At 38.8% G+C, this 27236-nt stretch overlaps 1 protein-coding gene across 2 annotated transcripts in view; it reads left to right on the forward strand.

Moving 5' to 3' along the window:
- Positions 1-27236, forward strand: part of col11a1b (collagen, type XI, alpha 1b) — an 89941-nt gene that overhangs the window by 39897 nt on the left and 22808 nt on the right. For both annotated transcript variants that reach the window (XM_028592957.1, XM_028592959.1), the window contains exons 20-44: positions 260-313; positions 396-440; positions 1890-1943; positions 3133-3177; positions 3619-3672; positions 3760-3804; positions 5186-5239; positions 5334-5378; positions 6344-6397; positions 6501-6608; positions 8091-8144; positions 10604-10657; positions 11676-11720; positions 12020-12073; positions 12369-12413; positions 12598-12651; positions 12794-12847; positions 15446-15499; positions 15844-15951; positions 16792-16881; positions 20277-20330; positions 22755-22862; positions 22982-23089; positions 23858-23911; positions 24503-24556. In XM_028592957.1, the coding sequence (XP_028448758.1) occupies positions 260-313; positions 396-440; positions 1890-1943; positions 3133-3177; positions 3619-3672; positions 3760-3804; positions 5186-5239; positions 5334-5378; positions 6344-6397; positions 6501-6608; positions 8091-8144; positions 10604-10657; positions 11676-11720; positions 12020-12073; positions 12369-12413; positions 12598-12651; positions 12794-12847; positions 15446-15499; positions 15844-15951; positions 16792-16881; positions 20277-20330; positions 22755-22862; positions 22982-23089; positions 23858-23911; positions 24503-24556 (1548 nt within the window). The remainder of the gene's footprint in view (positions 1-259; positions 314-395; positions 441-1889; positions 1944-3132; positions 3178-3618; positions 3673-3759; positions 3805-5185; positions 5240-5333; positions 5379-6343; positions 6398-6500; positions 6609-8090; positions 8145-10603; positions 10658-11675; positions 11721-12019; positions 12074-12368; positions 12414-12597; positions 12652-12793; positions 12848-15445; positions 15500-15843; positions 15952-16791; positions 16882-20276; positions 20331-22754; positions 22863-22981; positions 23090-23857; positions 23912-24502; positions 24557-27236) is intronic.

The following is a 27236-nucleotide window of genomic DNA, read 5'->3' on the forward strand; positions in this document are numbered from 1 at the left end:
AAACAGTGTTGTCCTTTTAAAGCAGTAGTTGCACAGCATTTCAGCACACACACACTGTCCTGTCCATTAGATGAAAGAGCACAGTAAGTGCAATGATTTATGATGTTGAGATAAGAAACTTTCATGCTCACTCCCTGAAATGTACCTGCAGTTGCCAAATATGGCCAAAAGGGGTCATTCTTTTACACACTTAAACCGTATATGTTTAAGTATTAGTGTACTTAATTTTGCCTGAACCTATGTTTGTCTTGATATACAGGGTCCTCGAGGTTTGCTTGGCCCCAGAGGGTCTCCAGGTACTGGTGGACAGCGTGTAAGTACACCTTCTGTATCACTTAATTCTGTACTCATTATTTGTGTTGTGATTTTCATTGTTACATTTCTGATCTCTTTAGGGTCTTCCTGGAATTGATGGGCAAGCTGGTCCCAAAGGAAACATGGTGAGATATATTTATGTTTTGCTCATTTTTAATATTTACCAGTGAGAGTATAAAATCTAATTGTTATGAAGGGAATGTTCCTGCAAATATTTGTGAAGACCACCTAAGCAAATTGTAATTTGGCCTGCTTGAGGCCAATTGCAGGTCAGTGACCTTTTACTCCTGTGTAGAAGGGGTGATAGGTCATTTGCTGACTGGAGATTGTAGATGGAGACGGGGGGGGATGTCTTATCATAGTCGTCAGACTTTTTCCTTAAACTACAAAGCCTGCTGACTTAGCAGGATGTGATAATGAGGCCTTTAACTTTAGTAAGGGATGAAACAGAAAAGCCTGGCTGTGATAGTCCCCTCATGCATTCAGCTTCTCAGTGGGACGTGTGAGTGAGGGTAACATAGCATTGGTCAAGGCAGCTGGGCAAGCCCACATGTTGTCTGTGGTCACTGAGTCACTGAGCTGAGGAAATAAGCAGCTGTTAAAGGGACACAAAACAATGGGAATATGGTGTGCTTCTCATTCATTTCTCCAAAGTTAGTATTGATCTTAGAGATACTTGAAAGTATCCACAGTAGAAAAGCTTCCCAAAGGGTTTAGAAACCTGTATGATGCTTACAACAGCCTCTGACATATGGATGTTTTAAAGACATCCTTTACAAGTGGAGATCCCAAATGTTTTTAATTGCTACATTTGGATCTTAGACGAATGTCCAACTTTACATTTTGCACTCAAGGCCCTGCTAACAATCTCAGTCAGGCAACCTTAACGTCTCTGAATCCAGCTTTTGTATTTAGTGTTTGTTGTAACAGCTGGAGAAGACTGCTTCACATGGGTATTGTCGGTTTTTGTATATGTTTGGTTTGTGACACACTCATTCTCAGCAGGGATACCAAACAACCCACCAGTTCAGTTTGTCTCATTAGCCTTAATCCATACCCAGATGGCTCTGTAGCTCCACAGCGTTTATGTAGAGAAAGCTGTGTTTCATAGCCATATTTAGATTGTGAACAGCCACTAGATTTTAAGACTGGCTTTGATTGGAACTAAACATAACTTTGAAGAAGGCCAGAACACAGACAGCTCTGCTTCATGAGCCAGTGTATCATATTTCTTTGTTTCACATTCTTGACATAGATTGGATAAAGCCAATTCAACCAATCTATCCAAGCAAGGTCACCCACAGTTTTCACCTAACCCAGTACCACAGTTTAGATGTGGAAAAACAACAAAAGACACATGGCACCTAATGACTTTAAGATTTGCTCCTCGTTGCCCATATACAGTATATACAATTAAATGAGTCCTTGGCTGTATTTGTTTAAATTATCTGAATATTGTTTTAGTTTTAATAGTTGTGCAGATTCAAAACATACAATAGAACAGATAAAATAGTAGCACTTGCAGCGATTGGAAATATTAATAGCATCCTCTTCTTTTTCTTTGTTATGCATAGGGTCCACAAGGAGAGCCGGGACCTCCTGGGCAACAGGGTATGCCTGGTCCACATGTAAGTTTCTTTTCGATCCTCTCTTTCTCTGTATCTCTTTTTTCTAACCCTGTCTGATTGCTCCATCTCTCCTGCTGTATCCCCCATTCTCTCCTCTCTTGCTCAATCTCTTCCTTCCTCTCTTGTCATCTCTCTTCTTCCCTGTGCTCTCTGCCTCAATCTGCCCTTTTCACACTCCATCCTTGTTGCCATATCCATTGTGCAACGGGAGATACTATGAATTGGGATGATCACTCGCACTTCTGTTTTCTTAATCAAACATTCTCAGACTTATTTTTCTTTTGCTCTACTTCCTTTTTTCTCCTTTCTCGCCATCATTCATTCCTTAAGGCTACTCTGTGGGGCATTCAACAAAACAGACACCAAAACAGAGCAAGGACTTTACAAGTGTTCACTAACATTGTTTCTCTGCGGCCATGAAGAAGAAAAATATCGTCTCTGTCCGGCTGAGATGAGACACATTGTGATAATTTGATAGCACTTAACCAGATTATATATTGTCCAGTTGGGGACAGAGGGAAAAAATTAGTCATCTTTAATACAAAACAGCACACTCAATATTGTAGCCAGGGCAAAATGACCACTGCCAGGTAAGATTTTTAGTCCTGCTGACGCTCATAGCCTGGACAGGATGGCGTCATTCCCCTGGAAAGTATTATTATGGACCTATCCTGATGGTATACATGTTGAATAAATAACTTAATTTTAGTTAAACCTGGCCAGAGGCTGATTGATGCCTTTCAGGGAAGGGATTGGCCCCATAGAAAAATAACACAGCTCGCTCATATGAATTGTTAATAACTTTTTTTGTTATTCTTCACGGGGTGAATTCTCAAGATGTCTACAAGTGTATGTGTGACTTTAAAATGACTGTAGAAAACAATGAACCTCCCTTTGCCCAGCTGAAGGAACAGAGCTGAACGCATCAGAATAAGCAGCATGAAGTAGCTCAGTGACAAAAACAAATGGCTGGAATTGTAGAAGGAAGTAAATGAATATATTACAAAATAAGCATTTACAAATACAGCACACCATGAAAATTAGGTATAGACTTTCCCAAATTGACAAAACGGGTGTTGTTTTATCCCAAAATGCACCAACTCATCTTGTGTCAGTATCATGTAAGCCTGGTTTTGAAAAAAGTTTGGCTGACTGTTCTAATAACAGACCTATCTCGATTGTCTTTCAGGGTCTTGTTGGTCCTCAAGGTCCAATCGGGCCTCCTGGTGAAAAAGTAAGTACACAGGGAACCCAGTCACCCCTTCAGCCTTCCCACCACAACTGCTGCCCCAATAAGTGAATGGTGAATGTTCCAGTCAAGACCTCATAAGTGATTCTGCAGATATACTGCTGTCTGAGGCCTTTACTGGCTTTGCTGAATGCTAAAACACACACATACACACACACACACACACACACACACACACACACACGCACACGCACACGCACACGCTATATACATCTATAGGACTACTCCTGCATAAGCACTTATGTTGTCTAACTGAAAGTATTTTATTAGTTTGTGGATATTTAATAAGATTTAGTGTAAGTTTAAGTAGATGAACTTGTACCAGTCTTCATAATACTGTTAGACGTGATCAGTCTACTGATCTACGTATCTACTATCTGTCTTTCTATTTACTGTAACTTCCCATTTATTGCTTTCTATTCATAGGGACCTCAAGGGAAACAAGGTTTGGCTGGCCTTTCTGGTGCTGATGGCCCTCCTGTAAGTAAAACACCTGACTTCTTTTTAATTGTTATTTAATACCAACTGACAAGATTGATCAACTAAATCTCTTGGAACCTTTTATAGGGTCACCCAGGAAAAGAAGGTCCTCCAGGCGAGAAAGGAGCAGCTGTAAGTATGATGTTGTTAAGCTGTTCATTTTGAAGTATGTAATTACTATTGTTCTCAGAGTCATCAAATGTGTCACTGCACAGGGAAAAAGGCTGGGTGGGGCAGACTTTGCAAATAATGAAATTTAGCATTTAGCCCACATAGTGTGCCAGTAGGGTGAGGTTTAATATAACCACACCATTTAGATGATATCTGGTAAACTGTCTAAGAAATAAAATACACTAAATTGACCTAATTCTTTCCTGTGATTGGCTAAAGCTGTGATTCTCTGTAATTGCCTTGTTGTTCTTTGTGGTAAACTGCAATTGAGTTGGCACCAAAAAAAGGAATACTATAAATATGCTTTGTAAAGAGTCAGTGTAGAGATTTGAAATAGAATATTAGCTCATTTCAAGACATCGTGTTCATAAAGTTATTCTAACAATAGATATGTGAGAAAAATTATTAAAATAACGCAATTATTTGTTCGAGACAATTTGACTTCATAGAGATTAAATCAATTTCTACAGAGGCAACATGAGTTGATGTGTTCATTCTACTGTATTTATCAAAGTTTAGATTTCACTTTACATGAATCCATGTGGTAGTTTATCTTCCCTGTCACGTTAAATAAAAGATACACACTACAGGATTGGACCATGTACAGTCAAATAAATTAAACAAAAGTACTAGAATACTAGAAATATTAAAGACTCAAGTAGGTATCGGGCTTTTACCAAAGTTTACTTGTTTAATTTTATTGTATTATATTTCACTACTGGATATTAGGTGATGCTGCCATCGCTTAAGTTTGGCTAATAGCCACTTGAGAGTTCACTGTTTAATAAAAACATTAGGAAATCAATGAAAAAATCTCTAGATTAGACTTTATTGTCATTACACAAAGAACAGATACTAAGACAAGAAAATGTAGTTTAGCATCTAACCAGAAGTGCAAAAAAGCATTAAAGTCAGATTAATAAACAAAATATAGAAAAAATAGAATGTGGAATAAACAGTGTTGGGTATGAATACACTAGATATATACAGTATAAGCAGTATGAACAGTATTAATAGTGGTATAAATAAATATGCAATGCGGTATATACAGTAGAACATTGTAAGCAGTGCAGGTGAATAAAAAGAAACATTAAGTGTAAGTACAAGTTGTGCTAATAGTAAATATATACGGAATAACAGCTGGTGGTATGATATGAATCGGTGTATACACTATAGATCAGGTGTGTACAATATAGACAGTGGCATCAATAGAAATAATCTATAAGTCAGTCTCTAGTGAAGTGATCTTATATACTGTAGCAGGAACACATTACAGTAAAGGTTGATGCATATTTGCAATGTTACTTCGCCAATCACGTGTCTCTTTTTTACAATATCTTAGGGTCTTGCTGGTCCTATGGGATCCATTGGCTACCCTGGACCTCGCGGTGTGAAAGTAAGCTCTATCTTTATCATACAGTACCACCCTTTCATGATACATTTCCATTTTCCCTGAATTTCATCTTCACTTTATTGTCCTCTCTCCCCAGGGTGCTGAGGGAATTAGAGGCCTTAAAGGTGGCAAAGGAGAAAAGGTAAATACCTCTCCAATCTCCTCTCCTTCCTCAACAGGATTGACAGATGTCATTCCTCTAAAAATTGGATCCATCACGGTTGCAATTCCCTCTCGAATGAGGCATCATTGCAATCCAGCAAGTGGAAAAAACTCTTAACGGCCCATCAGGCTGGCAGTTAAGTCCTCATGCCACTGAACTGAAATGGAGTGTGGCCCATTAAACCAGAATGAGGCTGTTTGTAGGGCAGTTTCACTGGAGATTGATCCATTGCCATTGTTTTCTCGGATTGCTGTGGTTGAACGTGGCATGTTGCTACCTTCCACTCTATTGTCAGGAAGCTCTTAAGAGATTACCTACAACACTGAACAACTGTTGTTAAAAGTTCTTCTACTTTGATACTTCTGTCGTAAATAAAGTGCTGTGGGACAAATAGTCTACCAATCCCAAATACATCAGTGTATATGCTTATCATAATATATTGGGTTGTTATTTATTATCTGAGTGGTTTCATCTATGAAAATATGTCAGAAATTTGGCATCAGTGTATAATTTGTCGAGAACACAGCCATCATGAACCAGTGATAGCAGTGCCTTGGAAAAGAGTGAAAAGTGCATTCTGAATTTTAACCAGCAGATGTCAGTAGAACAACAGAGAAAAAGAGAGGCAGTTGCCTTTCAAAATTGCTTCTGTGAGTCTGTGAATGCTTTAAGTGGCCACTAGGTGTCAGTATTAAACTATCCTAAGGTGCCATTATACTGTTAACTACCAATAGTACTGTATAGTAAGACTGCCATGATAAACTTTTTACTATGATTTTGTCACTGGTATGTAGTCTTCAATCTGGTTGGCTTTTTTAAAGTATTTCAAATGTGAAATATTTGACTGGACTGTATCAGTTGTGCCTCTGTGATACTCACACTATATAAATTACATTTATTATTATTATTAGCTCTTAACAGCTTTTTGTCTCTTTTACCTTCAGGGAGAGGATGGATTCCCTGGCTTCAAAGGTGACATGGGTCTAAAGGGTGACAAGGTGAATCATCATCTCTGAGGAGAATACAGATGTTTGCGGTTGCAGAGAGTGATAGGGTGGTAAAGATAATAACACCGTTTATATCTGTTTTCTTTGCATCAAGGGTGAGGGTGGTGTATTAGGACCCAGAGGAGAGGACGGTCCCGAGGGTCCCAAGGGCAAGTCAGGACCCAATGGAGAAGCTGGTCCCTTGGGACTAGCTGGAGAGAAGGTAAATAATCAATACCTGCAGAAAGAGTGAATTGCAAAACTGTGGATATCATTTTGATTTTGTTTCATTGACATGTTGAAGTTCATGTTTAATTGGATAGGATAATTACACACAAATGCAATTAAAATGCTTTAAGTGAGTGATAAGAGGTTAAAACATATAATTATAAATACTCATATATGAATAGAAATACAAAGTCTGTTTCAATGCTGTTGTGGGATCAAAAACCAGACCACGGTCAAGATTGCTCATTTCCTACAGTAATAGGTGTCAAATAACAATACAGACAAATAACAGTCTGAAGTGAGTGATTCACTATAGTTTCATAGCTGTCCTGATCATAATGAAGTTTAGATTTCCTCCACCTCCCTTAACCTCTACAACAGTCCCATTTAATTGGTGCTCTAGGATTTTGGGCTTGTCGTGAGCTTAGCCTATTCTGTGTGGGCAGATCTCCTACACTTTATTGTACATAGTTGTGTATTTGTGTTTGTGCTAATAAAGCTCTTTCTTTGAATAAACTGCACAGTCCTGACAAATAATTTTCCTTAGGATAACAATGACATGAATATACTACATAGCATATCATATGAATATGAATAAATAAATGTATGTGTATATATATATATATATATATATATATATATATATATATATATATATATATATACAGTATATATTATAATGACCCAGGGTGACCAATAATGACAGACCTGCCAACCAATCACGAGTGATTGTTCTTGTTTAAAAGGAGTGGTTTCATCCAATACTGAGTGAGGAAAGACATTCTCTGGCCAGGCGTGGTGTTGCTGCTATTCATATGCTAATTGGAGCCATTCGCACCTCCATGGAAGCTCGCCACATACGTCATGGTTCGTTTCCATCAATATGTGGCACAGATGAACGCGACGTTCACAGGCTGTAAATTGTCGTTAACTGCCAAAAATTAGGGAGATTTCCGGACGCTTATAGTGACGAAAATCCCACTTTTCATGCAGTGACAGTAATGATGCAGTTTTTTTCATTTGCCTACAATTTAAAATCACCCTTTGCTACACAGATGAGCTACTTTGCAATGCTATTTTTGCTATATCAATAACGCATTTTACATTTTTCTGACATCCTGATTTGCTTAACATTAGTGTAACATTGCAATAAAAGTACAAATTACCAGCACCAGAGTCAGAAGTATTGGATTCATAATAACAAAATAAAACTAAAAGAATTAGATTAGATTCTGTGTACCTCTTTATAACCGTACACCATGATTACCAAAATGGACCAAAGTGAACACACATTTTGGTGAACAGCAGAAAAGCCTCTGCGCGGATGATGTCATGTTCATAAACATGGTAATAAAATATTTCCCACACTAGAAGTTAAACTTTGCGTGTATAGGTTTATTGCAGTCTCCTAACAATGTCTGTGGTGACACAATGAGAATTCATCATCTAAGTTTTGTTTTTCTTTGCTCCTTTTTAGGGAAAACTTGGAGTCCCTGGATTGCCTGGGTACCCTGGTCGACAAGGCTCCAAGGTGTGTGAAAGCATGAAAGCAATAACCTCCACTCCACTGGGAGGTCAGAGATCAGGGCCGGCAGATGTGTAGTGTCTTGTTCAAGGGCAGATCAACAGAGGAAACGTTTGCCACCTCAGTAATGTGAACAGTTGAAGGACAATCGCTGTGTTCGCTCACTACACTGCCTTTACAGTGTCAAACTTTTTATTCTCATGTGCATGCACATAATGCATGTGTACATACTGTATGTGAATGTTTACGGTATATGTGCATTGATTCTCTCAGTGATCTGTCTTATCAACTTCCACCCATATCAAAACTTGCTCTCATATGCCTTTTCTAGAAAACTTGCTGACTAACCCTTACTCACACAGACACAAACCCAAACAGACACCTACTGTACTTTCACCACAACTCCTATAGGAAGCCTAAGTGGCATGGTCACCTGCTGGAGACATCAGCTGTCCTCCCTCCTTAAACTCTTCCAGGCATTATCTAACAGTCAGGCATTCCTTACACTGGAGCGCTGACCACAGTGCCACAGCTCCACTATTGAGATGTGCTGCTGCAGCTGGTTCTTCTCTGCTGCTGTCAGCACAGACAGCTTGGCACTGATATGACGGGTCAGATACACCTACTCTCACAACATCCAGATAGGCAAGTGTCACACTTTGTCTATAAATGTCAGCAGCAGTTAGAGATCTGGATCAATTACACAAAGTGGGAGTAACAGAGGAAATAAGATACAAGTTACAATCCCAATGGATAGTATTCTTTCCAGTAATTTGTAAGCAATTGTATAAGTTCTTTAAACACAAAGGATATTTCTTTGGTTGTATGCATATATGAATTTAAACAAAGGCTGCTGACAAAGGTTCCCAGTTTAGCCCAGGATCAGATATCCTTTTTGAAACTCTTTATACTTCAGAAACAAAAGTTTCTAGAGAGACAGTAAAGGCATCCTGGCTTTGGCATGGTGTAAACAGTGCCATAGTTTCCTCTCTGTAGTCTACATTTGAAGAGTTTTCTTCTAAAAAAAGAAGACAGAATCCAGTATTTAAAAATTGTGACACCCCTCTTTTAGCTAAAACAAAGTATGAAGCTCTCTATAGTGACCTATAATGAGGATGCTTTTCCTCTATCATGAAGTCCTCTATCAGTTTAAAAATACTTTACTTTATATTTGACAAGAACTTAGTATCACTTTTTGGAACTTTTTTTTCTTATATTGATTGATTTAAGATCAAGTGCTGTTTGTTGTTTGAGATAGAAATAAACATCTCCCACTGGGTTCCCATTCCACAGTATCATCAATGTTATAAAATGTCCCATCGTCCTCAAGAGTAGGTTCAGGGTCAAAGTCCTGGCCCATTTGCAGCCTTTATCCCCCCTCAATCAGCCTGTGCACGAATCCCTCCACTGGCTGTGTTTTTGGCTGCTGCACCCCATCACTCTCTGTTAACAGCTTTCCCACACCGTTAATTCTGGATGACATTTGCAATAGCTTCAGTGGACTGCCTTATCTCTGTGGCGCAAGTCAGGCTTGTCCAGTACCAGCTCTCCTTTCAGTTTACCATAACTGCACCTCTGTGAAAAACAAATTAGGCAGCATAGATCTCCCTTCCTGCTGTCTCCACAATGTTGGGCTGTTTACCTCTTGCAATTCTGCCCACGCTGCCTTGTGGTGGTGCCCTTGCTTATACTGAACAGTATTATGCCTGATATACATATGCATGTGAACAGTAATGAGCACTATAGATGTGCATTGCATCAAAGCCTGTTTTAAACTCTTAACACTCAGACATGCTCATGACCTTGTAGTGCAGCTGAACCAAAAATATATTTAACTAAAATTGGTTGAATACATATTTATGCTACCTAATGCTGCATTAAGTGAGGCTGTATTGGTAAGCTGGTGGGTACTTCTTTTATTCATCCACCAGTAATTGCCCTCCTAGTATTTGTTTGACTGGCACCATTGCTGCTATCAGAGGGCACAGCCTGTGAAAGTCCAATAACTAAATTGCTGATGGGTATCAAGGGGGATCTGCTGTTTCCCCTTCCTTTGTCTTTATTTGCTCCCACACCCTTTTTTATCTTCCTATTCTGCTTCCTATTCGTGCGACCTAACAGCACCTCTGTCTGTCTGTGTGTCAGAAAGTCTCTAAGTGGCGAGGAGGAGACTTTCCCATTTGGCTCCTCTTAAGTATTAGAAGAAGGTCCTCATTTATCTGTGGGGATTCACAACCTATGAAATGTGGCCATATGATAAGAATATGCTGGCTTGCATGGCAGTACTTATGTTAGGGCTTCACAGTTTCTCTATTAATTAGCCGTGGTCAGTAAAGCGCAGCCTCTGTCACATTGTTACTGGACATAGACTATGGTAGATATCTCTTATTTTATACCCTCCAACTATCTAATGTATTTCCTCTCTCTGTCTCTTCTTTCTTTCTTTTTCTGTACTTGTCTTGCAGGGCTCCAATGGCTTCCCTGGATTTCCCGGGGCGAATGGCGAGAAGGGAGCAAGGGTGAGCCACAAAATGCCTTATTCTCTCCTATTACAGACACATACTATTGGTCACTGTGGGGTTTCCTGTGTAGGAGATGGATTAAGAGTGGATAGTGTGGAATACTGAAACAGAGGATGGTCAATGTGTCTTTTAGACCGCAAGGCCACTAAGGCCAGCAGTCCAAGTAGAAGAACATAATGTAAATTTAACTGTGATGTTGCTGGTTCGTGTTTGAATGAGAAAGGCAAAATATATCATTATGTTTCAACTTTAAATCTACTCAGTGTCATTCGTCTGAACTGAAAAATAACTTGGACTGCATGTACATTATTGTACTGTGATTATACACAGTTAACGTCAAGTAAATTTTATATACAGTATATAGCCCAATTCCACTAATCCCAAATTTGCCTCAAGGGACTTTACAATCTCTATACAGCATACAACACCCTCTATCTTTAGACAGAAGTAGAAACTCCCCAAAAAAACCTTTAACATGTAAAAAAGAGCAAGAGAGACAGGATCCCTTTTCCAGGACAGAGATAGACAATACAAGATGTAGAGTATTGAATAATAGTTTAAGAATCAACTGTGTTAGCATATACATTTGTTAATACTGGATTTAGCTTTGTAACCGTAGAGTGGTCCAGTTAAAAAGCGTTACAGATGAAGGGATGAGACAAGGTTATTATAGAAGAGACAAGCTCGTCTCTGCTCTCAGACAGACATTGAGAGGCAGACACCCATGGCCCCGGCATGCTAGAACTGACAGGTAGTTCAAGCTGTCAAGTGCCTGTGGGTAACCACTTGCCGCAGCAATTTGATTATTTGTTTTTGTCCAAAGATGCTTAGATGGTTCTATTTCAACTCTCACTCAAACCCCCTCAGCATTTGTGTTTGTCTGATGTTTAAGGTATATCTGTACAGTAGTTGCTTTAGCTTAAACTTCTAAAAAGAGATAAGAAAACACGTATATTCTCTGATCGTACTAGGAATGATTTTGTCCTAAATCAAAGCTTTTATTTTTATTTCTCAGGGAATCGCTGGCAAAGCAGGCCCTAGAGGTCAACGTGGCCCAACGGTAGGCAATTCATCTGCCAAATCAGCTCAAGCCCTCCACATCAATTATTTATTGTTTTCAAATGAAAATCTCTCTCTTTATGTAGATGTGTATGGGCTTTTATTTCTTGTCTTTTGAGGGGGATATGAACTGGGTGGGGAATTGTAAAGATGGGCAGGGAAGCCATCGGTGACCTGGCCTAAATACTTAATTACTTTCTATGTTTTGTTTTTTATTGATGTGTTTTCTAATATTGAACAAAATAAAAAAAAATTCTTTTCCTTACAATTACTGTATTGTTTTAAATGCTATGTATGTAGGGTCCACGTGGTGGGCGTGGTGCTAGAGGACCAACAGGAGCGCCAGGTGCAAAGGTGAGAGCCAGGACTATTTTAGAATATTTTATGGTGTCTACATGCTTAACACTGTATACAGGAAGAATAAAGTACCCAGAGCAAATTCAGCAGTCTGAATGTAACATTTATCTATGTAAAAAAAAAATATCAATGGCAATAAATGGATTAATTTGCTCACATGATGTTGAAATTCTTGAGTACCAACTCAGGTAGAAATGTAAAGGCTTGCTATATAACCTCAGTGTCAATGCGTTGCATACATTTTATTCACACTTCATACTTTGACAACGATTCTCTGTGCCTTTCTCCTCAGGGCACCTCAGGCAATGATGGACCAGGGGGCCCGCCAGGAGAGAGGGTTAGTATCAGATCTGTTTTTAATAAAGACTATACAGTAAATTAATTATTTACCAGTAATCATGGTAAGAAAGCTGGATTTGGCAACTAAAACGTAATTCAATACCAATAACCATTTAAAGTTGTGTTGTGTGTCTAATCCATTCTTCTCTCTACTCGCTCTATTCATTTTATTTTCATTTAAGGGACCTCAAGGACCACAGGGACCCGTCGGTTTCCCCGGACCTAAAGGACCCAATGTAAGTAGTTGCTGTCAAACTGTCTGTGAGTTAGCAACAACAAGTCCATGTTGACACTTTTCATATTAGCTTTTCAAATATTAATACCCACTTACGCCCTGATGTCTTAGTTTTTATGAACTGTCTACCTGTTCACCCCCAGGGCCCCCCAGGAAAAGATGGGCTGCCTGGTCATCCTGGACAGAGAGGAGAGACGGTGAGTATGTAGTTTAAAATGCAATGTGTTGTGCCATTTGACCCTGAACATCATGCATCAGCTCCCACTCACTCCCCACTTGGTCTTTCACTCTCGCAGATAGGTTGTCCAAAAAAATAAAGCAAGGAAGATGATTACTGAGATAGCATACAAATTGTGTCAGGGTGAAAGTAAAGCACCGGTAATAGAAGGGAAACAGTTAAATGGATGTGAAATGATTTTTCTTGCTCTAAAAAGTCATTCTCACAGGTTGAATATGAGACCAAATGAGTTGTAAAGATACATTTATTTTTGCAGTGTACATACAACATAGCTAAAAATGTTACTATGCTTAATAATAACTTAAGAATATTTGTATTAGTGACCAACAAAAAGTGTACACACATTTTTGCCGTACACTGACAAAGTACATGGTACATGGCCGTACACCAGTGTTGTAGTCAAGACCACCTAAACCGAGACAAGACCAAGACCAGACCAAACAACAAACATACAGTATATACACAAACACAACTAGCAAATATTTATAGCTAATATTCGCTTAATCCCTTTGGGTGAGGGGTGAAGGGATTTCTGGAGAGTTTTGGTCGCTAACGGCACTTACATTTAGCTTACCTTATGCTTCCTTACTAAGTGCAGTTAAAATTGAAGGTGGTCCCAGCTGTGTCGGTTAGCGTTACATTGCAGAGTTTCAGGGTTTCCACGGGGTCTTAAAAAGGCTAAAATTTCAAAATCAAAATGGCCTTAAAAAGTCGTGAATTCATTAGAATTTATTTTTAAAAGTATTGTGTTCTCGGTCGTAAATAATCTTAAACATGTCTTTGTTTTCCTATGTCTGTGCAGCTCTACCGCTAATGCTCACGCAGCGCTTTACAATGGTTTTGTTTTTGATTCTGTGGTGTTGTAGTTCTTTCTTTCGCTAGTCCAAATATAATTTGCTGTATTGTGAAAAAAAAAAAAGACCAACATACAATTTATATTGCAGCCAATCAGCTTTCATGTTATGGCGCAAGTGTCTTTCGGATTGTACCACAGACATAAAATAGATTTTATTCTTCAGCAATAGGGAAGTGCAAGTTTGGCAGTACAGACGATGTTTCAGGACTCTGACATCTGACGTTTTGTTTGTTTGTTTGGTATTGTGATATAGGTCTTCAATTTCATTCATAATGGTCTTAAAAAGGTCTTAAAAAGTCTTAAATTTGACTTGGTAAAACCTGCAAGAACCCTGAATTTACACACGGATGTGTGTTTTCTTTTAGATGTTGTTTTGCAAATAAACTCTTTAAAAAACATATAATGAATAAAATGTAATACATAAAATGTTATTACCAACGATTTGGCTGACATCTCCCAGACAGCCAAGTCTTGAGTACTACAACTAGGGCTGGTCCGAATACCATTTTTTGAGCTTCGAAGCTCCGGTAGTAATGAGCATCGAATATTCGAAGCTTCGGAACATATTATTATCTCTAATAAAGGCAGGAATCTCTATGTGTCTGTCTATTTGTTTGCATTTTGATTATTTTGAGAACCTTTCATCCAAACGACTTCACAAGGGAGTGCAGCAGTGTCGTATTTGGTGCAATATAGATAGACAGGCCAGACGCGTTCAGAATTAATAAACTTTTAACCTCTCAAGGATCACCGTCTCCTCAACGGGACACTTTGTGACTGGGGCGTCGCTGTAACCTCGATAAAACTTCCACTCATGAGCGTTTTTATAACTTTAAAGCATTAAATCTTTAAAATATAAAGCCATGTACACAACTGTTACAAAGTAAAAGAAAATAAAACAATTTAGCCGTAATCTGCGCAGCCGAGAGTGCATGCATACCTGTTGTCGTTGTCCTTTCAGCAACAAAGTGGTACAAAGTGGACCAAAACTTGATTTTCATAAATCCCCAAGAGTCCAAGGAAATGTAATATCCAAGCTTTATATTCCAAAACGATCTCTTCGCCTCACAATGTTGAAGTTTCTGGCCGAATCACAACGGAAAAACGCGAAACAGTTTTCCATTTCCGCACTTGTTATCTCCGCTAGCTTCTCTGCCCAGCTTGCTAAATGCTCGAAGTGGGCGCGGCGTCATCGTGTACCAGAGCCTGTCTATGGAGAGCCTGTTCACTCCCTATCTCACTCCCTATTAGCCCCATTGTACCAACCCAGAATTTTCCCGAGAGTGGAAGTTCTCCCCTTATTAGACATTCTCTGTCGTGTACCGACAGTATCTTCTTCTTCTTTGTAGTTTATTGGCCGTTGGCAAACCAACTTAAATGTGCATTACCGCCACCAACTGGACTGGAGTGTGAACAAGAGATAAATGCAGAAAATAAATAAACCAAAATAAAAAATAAAAAAAAAGAATATTTGAATGTCGAATTTTAAAATCGAATACCAACCCACCGAACGAATATTCGAATATTCAAATATTCGGGTCCAGCCCTAACTACAACACTGCTGTACACTGACGCTGACACATAGCTCACACTTGTCTGTGTGGCTCAGACCCTTTACATACTGTGCAGCACAACGTAGACAGTACATACTATATAACCCTGCATGTGTACAGTCTACATTATCTCTGCTTTCCCCTTCAGGGCTTCCAAGGAAAGACAGGACCTCCAGGACCTGGAGGGGTGGTTGGACCACAGGTAGATATAAACACCGCTACAGTTAGATTCCTCCCCCTGACTTATTCTTTGTCTTGTTATGGGATAATTATGAGAGATTGAAATCTTTGAAAATATGTAGCTCTAACAATAGCTGAATGCTGAAAAAGAATACCCATATGCAGAGAATATAAACAAAATGCATTAAAAATAATTTTGAATGCCTTCAGTGAGATCTTTTCTCTTGAAAATAATGAAACTTGGGCTGAAAATAAATTGTTACATCTCATTAAGACTTCCATTTATTGTGTGTAAAAAAGATTTACACACAAAAAAGCATGATTTGTTTGCTACTATCAAATACATATCTCTGCTGTCCGCGACAGGGCCCAACTGGAGAGACAGGACCCAGCGGAGAGCGAGGACACCCAGGTTCGCCTGGTCCACCTGGTGAGCAAGGTCTACCTGGAGCTGCTGGAAAAGAGGGTGGAAAGGTAAATGAGCATGTATTTTGTATGCTACAAAAGCAAAGTGCGTACTACGTAGTAAGTGCATTATACTTGTATGATGCCAAGTGTTTTTGCTCACAATGTTTTTTTCCTCGTCTTATTTGTTAGAGGACCCCAGTGGAAATTAATTCCTGGCTTCTTTGTTTTTTATTCTTGGAGGTTATTTGTTATGTAGTTATGTTTTCCTCTTTATTCCTATACTTGAACTACCCATTGCATTTTAATGTAGTTAAATGAGTTATTCTAATATAATTTATGTTTAGTATAGTATAGTTATATAAGTATGGGGAAAACACAGTGTAATAAAGAGAATGACAAATGAAGTTCTGGCCAAATTGGCACAAATTGTCTTGTAGTTGAAGATCCAACTGCAAAAATATCTGAAGTCATACAAGGTTCTTTATTGATGTAGAACAGTGTAGTTGTGTTTATTGAGATGTCATCTTTGTCATTGTTCTTTTAACAAGTCACATCAGAATAGCAACTTGTTTTTGTTGATTTTATAGCGTTTATTTCCACTGTAACAAAAGTGCACTCTTATTGTTAAAAATGAATGGATTCAAAATATTACAAATTCCTTTGTTTATTAAAAATTGGCACATCTCTTTTTTTTACTTTACTTCTCAATGTTATTGTTGTTCCCGCGTAATAACGGATCATTTTAGCTTTTATCAAACAGATCAATCACTTCAGTTGTTATTCTCTGATGCCATTCTCACAGATTCAGCTCTGCTCATTGTTTTTTCCTAAGGCAATTGTGCTAAATGATTACCTAAAGGTATATATATATATATATATATATGCTATTTTGTTCTCCCTCTATAGGGTGATCCAGGTTCTCAGGGTCCTGGTGGCAAGGCAGGACCTGCCGGCCTACGGGGCTTCCAGGGTGCAAGAGGTCTTCCAGGGGCCATGGTAACAAACAGACACACACATTTAACACACTTGTGCAAACATACACGTGTCAACAACAACATTGTGTCATCCCACATTCTGATCACACACCTGGTTAAATCTAGCGCCAAACCCTAATTACCAGGTCTAACACCTGCTGTTAAACCAAATGTCAGGCTTGGCAGTGGACCTGACTGAAAGGTGCAGAACTGGCTCACATAGACGTTATAGATGACTGAGCCAGATACAATATTGACAAATGTTATGATCATTAATCTCAGCAGCATTTTAACCAGTAACATATTTGTTATCAGCTGCAGTCTGTCCATTTAGAGGCATTTAATTCCATGTTTAGGTCTGCACTAGTTTCAGATAATTTTCTTTAAGCAATTCCTGTTTTGTTCCCGTCTGATTCTGATTCAAACCCATGACTTTGTGAGTACATCACATAACCATATAGCCTACTGAGTTACCCCAAATTTAATTCTCAAAAGAAGTGGGTGTGAGTGAGAAAAAGTTCAAGGTGAGAGGGAATGGCTGTTAGAGGCTGACTGAGGATCAGCTTGGGGGAATGAGGCTGAGGCTCATTTCAAGGCTGACCATTATGAGAGCACACGACAGCACAGCCCAGACTTATTACCACCTTTATGTTTGTCCCATGTGTGCAGAGGGATGGCTTTCTCTTCATAAGAGCAGCACACACACTCACACACACACACGCACACACACATATACACTCTCTCTCTACACAATCAAATAGAGCCTCCATTCTCTCCTAAAGTGATCCCATCCAATTACACGCAAACAAACATACATAAATATGAACACCTGTTGTATGAGCAAGAACATGAAAAAGTTCATCCAAGTTTGCTGAGAGAGCGCAGGTACAAACACAGACACTGAGCAAGTACACACACAAGTTTATACCTATCCAAAAGAGAAAAAAATAGATTCATGCACACACGCACACACACACACACACACACACACACACACACACACACACACACACACACACACACACACACACACACACACACACACACACACACACCATTCCATCTCTCACTCTTGAGGAAAGGCACAGTAGCAATATACAAGCCAATAAATAACTTTTTGTGTGTCTGGCAAAGAAAGATCCTTCCTCCCTTCTAATGCACCATGGTGAAAATGTGGAACCCGGGGACACGGCGAGCTTGCTTGGCAGCGTCTGCACCCCCTGACTCTGTTAGATCCTGTAAATTAGATATTATAATGAAAGTCTTTACTGCCCACGGTGAACTGTGTTTTCAATATGCAATCTCAGCCTCCTTGGTGCTATTTTTTCAGCAACACAAGCATTTCCATCCAAGGGCTGGAATCTCCAGGAGATGACAGGGGTCCAGATAGATGGACTATACTTGAACTCGTGGCCCACTGCTGACTTCAGAACCTTGTCATCCTTTCTCTTTTTTATTTCCTTGGAAGCTCATTTAATGAGTTATTTTGCATTGATAATATACTGTAAATACTAAATTATTTTTTCACTTTTGTTAACATTGCAGGATAGGGAATGGCCATGTCAGAGGTCTGCGCTTCTATTGTATTAAAGTGGCTGTACTCGATATTCACAACATCAATATAGCAGTAAACTAATATTTCATATTTAAAGGTTCCATGTCATGAAAATTTCACTTTCTGAGGTTTTTTAACATTAATATGAGTTCCCACAGCCTGCCTATGGTCCCCCAGTGGCTAGAAATGGCAATAGGTGTAAACCGAGCCCTGGGTATCCTGTTCTGCCTTTGAGAAAATAAAAGCTCAGATGGGCCGATCTGGAATCTTGCTCCTTATGAGGTCATAATGAACAAGGTTACCTCCCCTTTCTCTGCTTTGACCGCCCAGAGAATTTGGCCCACCCATCAGAAAGAGAGAGACATCATGGCTTGCAAACAAGCAAAGTGGCAGTTGGTCAAGGCCACACCCCACCCTCCACCTTGCCCCCCCCCCCCTCTCCTCCTCAATAGCATTTAAAGCTACGGACACAGAAATGGCACATACTAAGGAAACCTCATTGTGGGACTGGCTCTATTGGCTGTAATTCTGCACCAATGCTGAATGTTGGGAAAGAGACTTCAGATACAGTATTAGGGGACCACTAAGGTCTATATAAAAGCATCCAAAAAGCAGCATGTCATGGGACCTTTAAGATAGAGTGGAGCAATGGCGTCCTGAGCAGAGAATGAAGTCACACTTCCTCTGTGTGTGTTATCTGAGCTTCTCAGTTCTTTGTTTTGAGAGCCGGTCCGGCCTTGTGCGTCAGTATCAGAGACCGAGGGCTGTGACAAAGCGTCAGTATTTGATAAGTTGGGGAACGGTCCATGAGAGTGGTGTGGAAGCAATCCCAGAATGTTTTTTTTTTTTTTTTTTTTTTGAAAAAACACCTTTAAGTAATAGCCCATTTTTCTCTGGTGGAGTTGAACTGCAGTAAATGTTTTGAAATATTGGTATTTCAGTGTCATAAAATTATTATTGTTTTTATATTATTTATTTTCTCAGTTTGGGAATTTTAAACAAATCTATTGACTAAACTACTGAGTTCATTAAGAAAATGCACTGCGGCTGCTTAAAGGGTTAATTCACCCCATAGAGTTTTGGTTTTATGTGCTCAGGTTTTAAGACGTCTGTCTCTGAGATCTCTGCCACTAACCCAATACAATTGTTTGTGGTGCTTAACCTTTCTCTCCATAAATGGTCCTCTGTTTACTCTGAATAATACACACACCTCACCTCTTTTAAAAAATATAACAACATAATAAAGTAATTCTAAGGAAATATGTGCTTTACAATATTTTAAATGTTTTTCTTTTCTATATATCCAAGGCTAAGAAGTGAGAAAATATTCTCTTTTGTATTTTGGGTAAACTGACCACTTTATTACTTGCTTCCTCAGTAAATTGGGAGCTAATAACATCGGGATTGTGAGCATAAATTCAAAGAAAGCACATTGCCCTTTGCTTTCATGTTCATACATCTGGAAGGAATACTTTAAGTACAGTTTAGAAAACTTTCCTTTGGAGTCAAAGCAAGAAACATTTGTCAACCATCAATCATCTTTTGGTAATGATAACATCATCACTAATATACAAAAAGAGATACTACTATGATTACTAAACACTACAACTACTTAAAAGGTTTCCTCCCCTTTTAATACTGTATAGATCACAGATTGCTAGCTACTGTATGCCTTTCTGGATCTAAGCCCTCCACACACACATAAACAGGTATACACATATCTTTACACGCATGCACACATGCACACACACACGGTAGCATTCAAAGGCCCATTTGACAGCTGTGATTACTGCTCTTTGAATGGCATTGAGCGACAGCCCACAGTGAACAAGATCTAACCCTCTCCTGTCCTCTGCTTTCAGGGTCCAGCTGGCTTAAAGGGAGGAGAAGGGCCTCAGGGTCCCCCCGGCCCCATCGTAAGTAGCCCGTTACTATGGTTACCTCATCTTCCCTGCCACAGAGATTACAGTGAAAAGTGACTTGTGTTGCTGGAGAATGGAGTTGCACATGCTGTGCGCAGTTCGGCTCTCCATTCATTAGCATTGCCTGTAATGTAAACTGCAGTGTAGAGGGTGGTAGAGCAGGGCAGGGAGGTATGATTGAAATCAATCCAACAATAGTTTAAAAAAGATGTCGTTCAAAATTGATATACATGACAATGACTGATGTTTATTGTGTTAATGTTCATGTTGCACAGGGGTTTCAGTTTTAGCAGTTTAAAATAGAAGGGCTATGAATGTGTATGCTCTGGTTTGATAAAACAATATGATGCTTGATATATATATATATATATATATATATATATATATATATATATATATATATATATATAGTGTTTTTGAACAGCTATGAGGTATTCTTAGAAATGAAATTAACGAGAGTGCCCAACAACATCACTTTGAAGCAACCTAATCATTGCTTATTTTTTACCAATTGAACAACTACAGTAGCTTCATCCCAGTAACTTGATTAGTCTTAGATGTTTTCCTCTCACATTTAGTAGTTACTATAGCAACTGTTGTGACACGATGGGGGTAGTGTCTTGTTTTTATTTTTGTATGACCACTACTTTTAATCACTCAATCACACGTAATACAGTTAGGTTGTTTTTCTCTGTGATTATAGGTGCTTATGTTGTTAATGAATCCTCTGCATTAATCACAGTCAGTGACATCCTCTTAAATATTATAGCTGCATTCATATACTGTGCTGTTGCTGTCACATAGTTTAGGACCGTGAAAAGGAGCAGGAGTGGCAGGGCAACCCATAAATAAGTGGGTCACTTTTTTCCTGCCTGTGTCTCTGAGCCCCTCAGTTAGCGATATATGCGTTGAAAAGCCTCAGGCGCTCCGGTGGTGAATCAGTACAGAAAGCTGACTGACAGGCAGCTTTGAACTGTCTGACATTTTGTTCAAGCGTTAAATGCTGACTCCCGATAATTGCCCCTGCTCACCAGCAACAGAGCAACACCAGATTAGATGACAGCGGATATGCAGAGCATGGATGAAAAGATAAAGAAAGCGCAGAAGATGGGTGTTTTTCTGAATGAGTAAAACAATTTCCACTACGAAATGAGATACTTTTCTTAAATTGGCTTGAAAGTGAGCCATTGGATAAAAAAAACAACTGTGTTTGGAAGAAGAAGAAAAAAAACTCCTTGAAAAAGAGGCTGGTGTGCAATGCCCATGCACACAAGAGATCTGATATTTTCCTCCATCGATTTCCTGCCAGAGATTGAGCTGCTGTTGTGCTGTGGGAAAGTCTGAGTTCAGTGTGTTGCTATTTCATAGTCTTTTTAGAATTTTGTGTGTGTGTGTTTGAAAAAGACGGACCAAGAAGCTAAGAAACTGCGCAGAAAAAAAGAACAGAAAAAAGGACAGAAAGGATGAATGCAACAAGTTGAGTCACAAACACAAAGTTTTTCTGTTGCAGTTCTGATTTCTTGACAGAGAATCACATGTGTGAAATAAGAAACATGGGTGAAATGAGAGGGAGGGAAGCAGAAAGAAATAATTTGAAGTTATGTTAGTCAAACAAACTGTGTGTGATTGTGTATGCGGTGGGCAGGTTTGGATTTGGGTCACCTAGACAGTGATTTTAGACCTGCTGATGTGGGAAAGAAGTCAAACATTCAGGCTTATCCATTCAAATATATCAAGGAAACTTCACAATATAATGACCATAATCTGTGGAAAAGGATTTTTTTGAAAATGTCCTTGATTATTAACAATAATAATAATAATAGCACCTTTCATACAAAAAAATGCAGCACAAAGTGCTTTACAATAAGGAAATTATATAACATAGAATGAGGGAGAGAATGCCACAATCAATGCAAAATAAAATGGAAAACAAAACACACTTGATAATAGTAAAAATAAGATAAAACAGAATGAAAATAGAATACATTGAATGCACAACAAATGCCCATATTTGCAGCATCTGTGATGGAGATTTGAAGATGAAACTCAGGAAGTATTTTGCCTGCATGGCACTCTCTACTAATTGGCATCCAGGTCTCTGAGGCTATAAATAAACACAACAGAACCTACTTTTCCCGACGGACTTAGACTCTCCACAGGTCTTGATTACATTGAAAAATAATTTTCAGCTACCTCAAAACGTAACCTCACTGTGGGTCTTATCTGTGTAAGTTACCTTGGGAAAAAAACACCTTTCCTTTTTTAGTGCAGCCTTTCTAATGAAGTCAGAGTTTTAATGCTTTCAACACTTTCTGTGACTTTCAGCCACCACGTGCCTTTTCTGAAGGGAATTGACTTCTTTAGTTAGCTACCAAATGATGCAGCAATGACTGATGGGTCTCTGTTATTTGGTGACAGGGTTCTCCTGGAGAGAGAGGTGCTGCTGGCCCTGGAGGTCCCATTGGTCTAGCAGGACGCAATGGACCCCAAGGACCACCCGGCCCTGCTGGAGAGAAGGGCGGCCCTGTGAGTATTTCTTTCTAACGCTCACTCAAACGCTTCACTTGTTACCTACCATATGCTGCAGATAATGTTGATTTGACTGCTGGTAATGTGACACTTCTTAATGAATGTGATGTTTTTAGGGAGAGAAAGGTCCCATGGGCCCTGCTGGCCGTGATGGCATTCAAGGTCCTGTTGGTCTTCCTGGTCCGGCTGGTCCTCAGGGTCCCCCTGGAGAGGACGGTGACAAGGTGGAGTAAAGATGTGATGCACTGGAATACCACTGTAGTAATCCTTAATGTAAACATTTCAACATCTTTAAACAGCTCCTTCCTAATGAGATCGGAACAATGTTGTTCAACAGCAAATAATACAACTCATGTCCACAAATGTTAGTATCTTCAAAATGTGAGGATGCACTTCTTGGCATATCTTCTTACTTTGTTTCTTTGGTATTTGTATACTTGTGTCTACTGTTGTAAAGACACCACATGACTATTCCACAATAAGCATGTATTCCAAAGTCATACAAAAATGCATGTCTTAATTTACAGTGCATATAGAAAACACACATACACACATATAAACAACATAGTAAACAGTCACTCTCACAGTTAAGCCTCAAGCCTACAGTGACAGAAAATAATATCAGAATGTTGCATTCAGTAAACAAAATAAGCACACTCTGGAAACCTTTCTGAACGACATCACTGAACCACAGATCTGGATTTTTACATTTGTAACCATTGTGCCTCTCCAAGCCTAGTCACGTCTTCTATCGCACCATTTTGTCAATCATAGTGCCAATGGGCTTAGACAGGGAGCCAATCAATTAATTGCAAACACTCGCTCAAGGTCTTTGTGGGCCAATCAAATTAGAATCTCTTGAGAAATATTTACTACCCACTCGTGGTAAAGGTGACACTTTAAGATATTGGACTTTGACTAAACATGGGAGGCCAGATCCTTTTAAGATGGATAAGAGAGATGTGAGCTCTGCTGTTTGTATTGTACCGCAGGGAGAAGTTGGCGGACCTGGACAGAAGGGAAGCAAAGGAGACAAGGGTGAACTTGTGAGTCTTTTTATTTTCTCTCTCCTATTACTTTTCCTAAAAAAATCTGTTTGTAAGGCAATGAGTTTTGAATGATAAACAATGCTAATTGAGCAAAGAACACCAATCTCACTTGCTGAATTCTCATATGAGCTGAATAAATCAAAGAACACAGGTCACTTTGCAATGACAAATCTCAGTTACTTGCCCTCAACAGTCTGCAGCAAAATATTAACTAAAGTGCTGCTATGTCTTCTTAATTATTATCAGTGGGCTTTGTCCTCATCTAAAACATTTGTGTTTTTCAATTGACTTTTGTTTTTCACAAGCATCAATTCAAATAAATTAAATATTGTTATGTGTTTTCCTTTAAGTAGGCATTGTGTGTGAGGATAAACAGATTAAGCATGCAATTGGTTTAATTACCTTCCATTCTTCTCATGTGTAAATGGAAACTGGTAAATGGAAACTGGAAACAGGTTTATATTGTGTATATCAATAGTCGGACTGTAGTTAAAACATTAATTATTGGTTTTGATGTGATTTTATTGTTGGTTCCAATGATTAATGGGGATCCCAATAACAATATCTCATTGCTCCGTGTGTTTGTAGGGTCCACCAGGCCCAAGTGGTCTTCAGGGTGTGGTCGGAGCTCCCGGTCCAGCTGTGAGTATCACTTCCTCTGGCCATCTAATGTCAACTTTTCCCTGTGAAATATTATTATACACTCTCAGTTTACTTTATTAATGTTCAGGATTCAAACACGAGAGAGCAAACAAATGACCATTTGGTAACACATGCACACCAATATTTACTCATAAACATTTTCCTTTTTCAAAAATGTTTCCAAGTTTTATTTGGCAGATACTGAATTTGTATTGAATTTTTAAAATTCCACAGTTTTCAACATTTCACATGACTTAAAAAAATGTAAATGTTGTAGCTAATGGTAGCCCCTGCTTGCCATGGTGGGTTCTGGATCAGAACATTGAAATAGCATATTAAGTTTAAAATATTTACTCAAATTCAAGGCCCCATGAAGACAAAGACAGTGATGATGCAAAACAGAAATTGGAAACGCCAAAAGCCAGTGGGCAAATCTTTTTAACTCGTCTCCAGATGAGAGTGACAGAATCATGTCAGGTTCTGCAACACAAGACCCTATTATTTCCAATCATGTTCCGGAGAGCAATGTGTACTCTATGAAGGTTTTTATTTAGACTTTACCATTCCTGGCTAATTGTGTAATAATCAGTTAAATGAGCTGTTAGTGTTTAGATACATCGGAAAACTGAACACTTGGCTCTTAATGGCGCATAGTTGAAGACCGCTGTTACAATAAGGTAGCCTGATTCATAAAAAAAAGACATTATTTTTATTTCCCAGATGGGCAGACATTAATTACTGTTTTAGCCAGGTCAGGGATACATTATGCAAACAGTATTGCTTTATTCACATTCGCCTCACAGTCCAAAAACCTTTGGCTGCCGTCCCCATTTATTTAAGAATCCCAATCCTTTTTTTTTACACACAAATTTAATTTTAATCACAACTATTGCTATCAGCAGGGTACCCCACAAAGACTTTTGTCATTATGGTTGTTAACAGCTTTTCCTTTAGAAAGTTTTTTAGCACCCAGCCATCAATTACATTGCAGTTCTGTATTTGGGATTTCTTGAATTTGGAGTCTCACAAATTACAATGGCACACCAACTCGCCAATCCTTTCCATGTATAAACCTTATATGGCACCCGGTTTAGCTGAGAATACTGCCTGCCTTGTATGCTGCAGAACATCTTCTACTCATCCATCTCATTAACACAACAAAAAAAGTCCTGTTTCTACAATAGCTAATGGCCTGAGGGCAACTAAGAGCTCATTGCTGTAAATTATCAGGCCTTAACAACCATTCTAGCAAAAATTCAGCATCTGCAGCGCTCTGTGGGGGCTAGAATAGACCTGGTGAGACGGATTGCCGCGAGCAGGTAGTGCACACAAGCTGAATAACAAATTATTTAACAGTTGTTTGTGTTGGTGAGTCAGTCTGCTCATGTGTATTCATACCTTCATAACTGGGACCCGACTCGTGCTGTGTAGTTTCACCATTATCTGCCCTCTTTCTATTACTCCAAGTTTAATGCTGTTATACATTTCAATTATACTTTCCACCCCACCTCTCAATCCAGGAACAATGTTGGTGTTTTCATGGAAAAATAATGATCCAATTTTCTTTTCAGCTAAGGCTTAACGAGGTTTACAACAGCTCATTCACCAGTATTGTCTTTAAGATACAACTAAGGTCAAGCAGTTGGAATGAAACTCTATTGATCTTAATTAGGATGTGGTAAACATCCTTTCCCACAAATTAATTGTGTTTTTGTATTTAGCAGTAAATATTTTATCAGAACATTTTTTGAAATGTTTGTTTCTAACATAACATGAGGTGAACAAAAATCCTTAAATAGCCACTTAGATTTGTTTCAGGCACAATCTAAACATATAATAAGTTTGATGCACTTCAGGTGAGTCATAAATGACATCTGCCTCAGCATGTGCGTGATGCCTCCAGGCCTAAGCAGTTATGCCCGCAGGTACTAATCATATCTAATTCAATTATCAGCCACATTTCAAATTTTAGATAGACCCATATAAAAATAAATACAGAGTCCTGAGAAATGAAGCATTCACAATTTTAGTACAAGTTGTTATACATTGATTTATGATGATTAAAGCCCCTAAGAAATAATTTTTCTAATTAGAACTTCAGTGCGTGTTGAATGCACAGATTTCTGCTCTCTTACAGCTGTAATACAGAAAACACTGAGACAGTTTTTCAGAACATAATGTGTCACGTCTGGGGAATATACTTTTATGGCACATTTTAAATATTTAGCTTCTCTTAGCTCGACTTACACCACATGCACAACTTTACACATTGTCTGATTAATGGAAACGAAAAGTCATTAATTACAGTGGAGGGGAAACAACGGACAGTAACAGACTAGTGCCCCCTTGTGGCAGTTTGATCTGCCTGACATCGGATCAGTGATACCTTGGATTGTTTGTGTCCTCTCGTAAACAATATATTTTGTTTTATTTTGCACATTTAGACAAAAGAAAATCATTTGATGTTAATGATGATTATAATGTAACTGTAATTAAAATATATATTTTTTACGCTTTCCCACCCATTATGAGGCTTCATGATCATGATCACATAAACACTTTGCCGTTGTTGGATCATTTCACTTATCATGAGAAGCAAGCTACCCCAATCAAGCTTTGCATTTTGGTCATGATAACGGTTCTATGCTTCCCTAAATGTTATTTTTGCGGTTCCATCTAA

The sequence above is a fragment of the Perca flavescens genome, chromosome 12 (genome assembly GCF_004354835.1).
Source record: "Perca flavescens isolate YP-PL-M2 chromosome 12, PFLA_1.0, whole genome shotgun sequence".
Classification (NCBI taxonomy): Eukaryota; Metazoa; Chordata; class Actinopteri; order Perciformes; family Percidae; genus Perca; species Perca flavescens.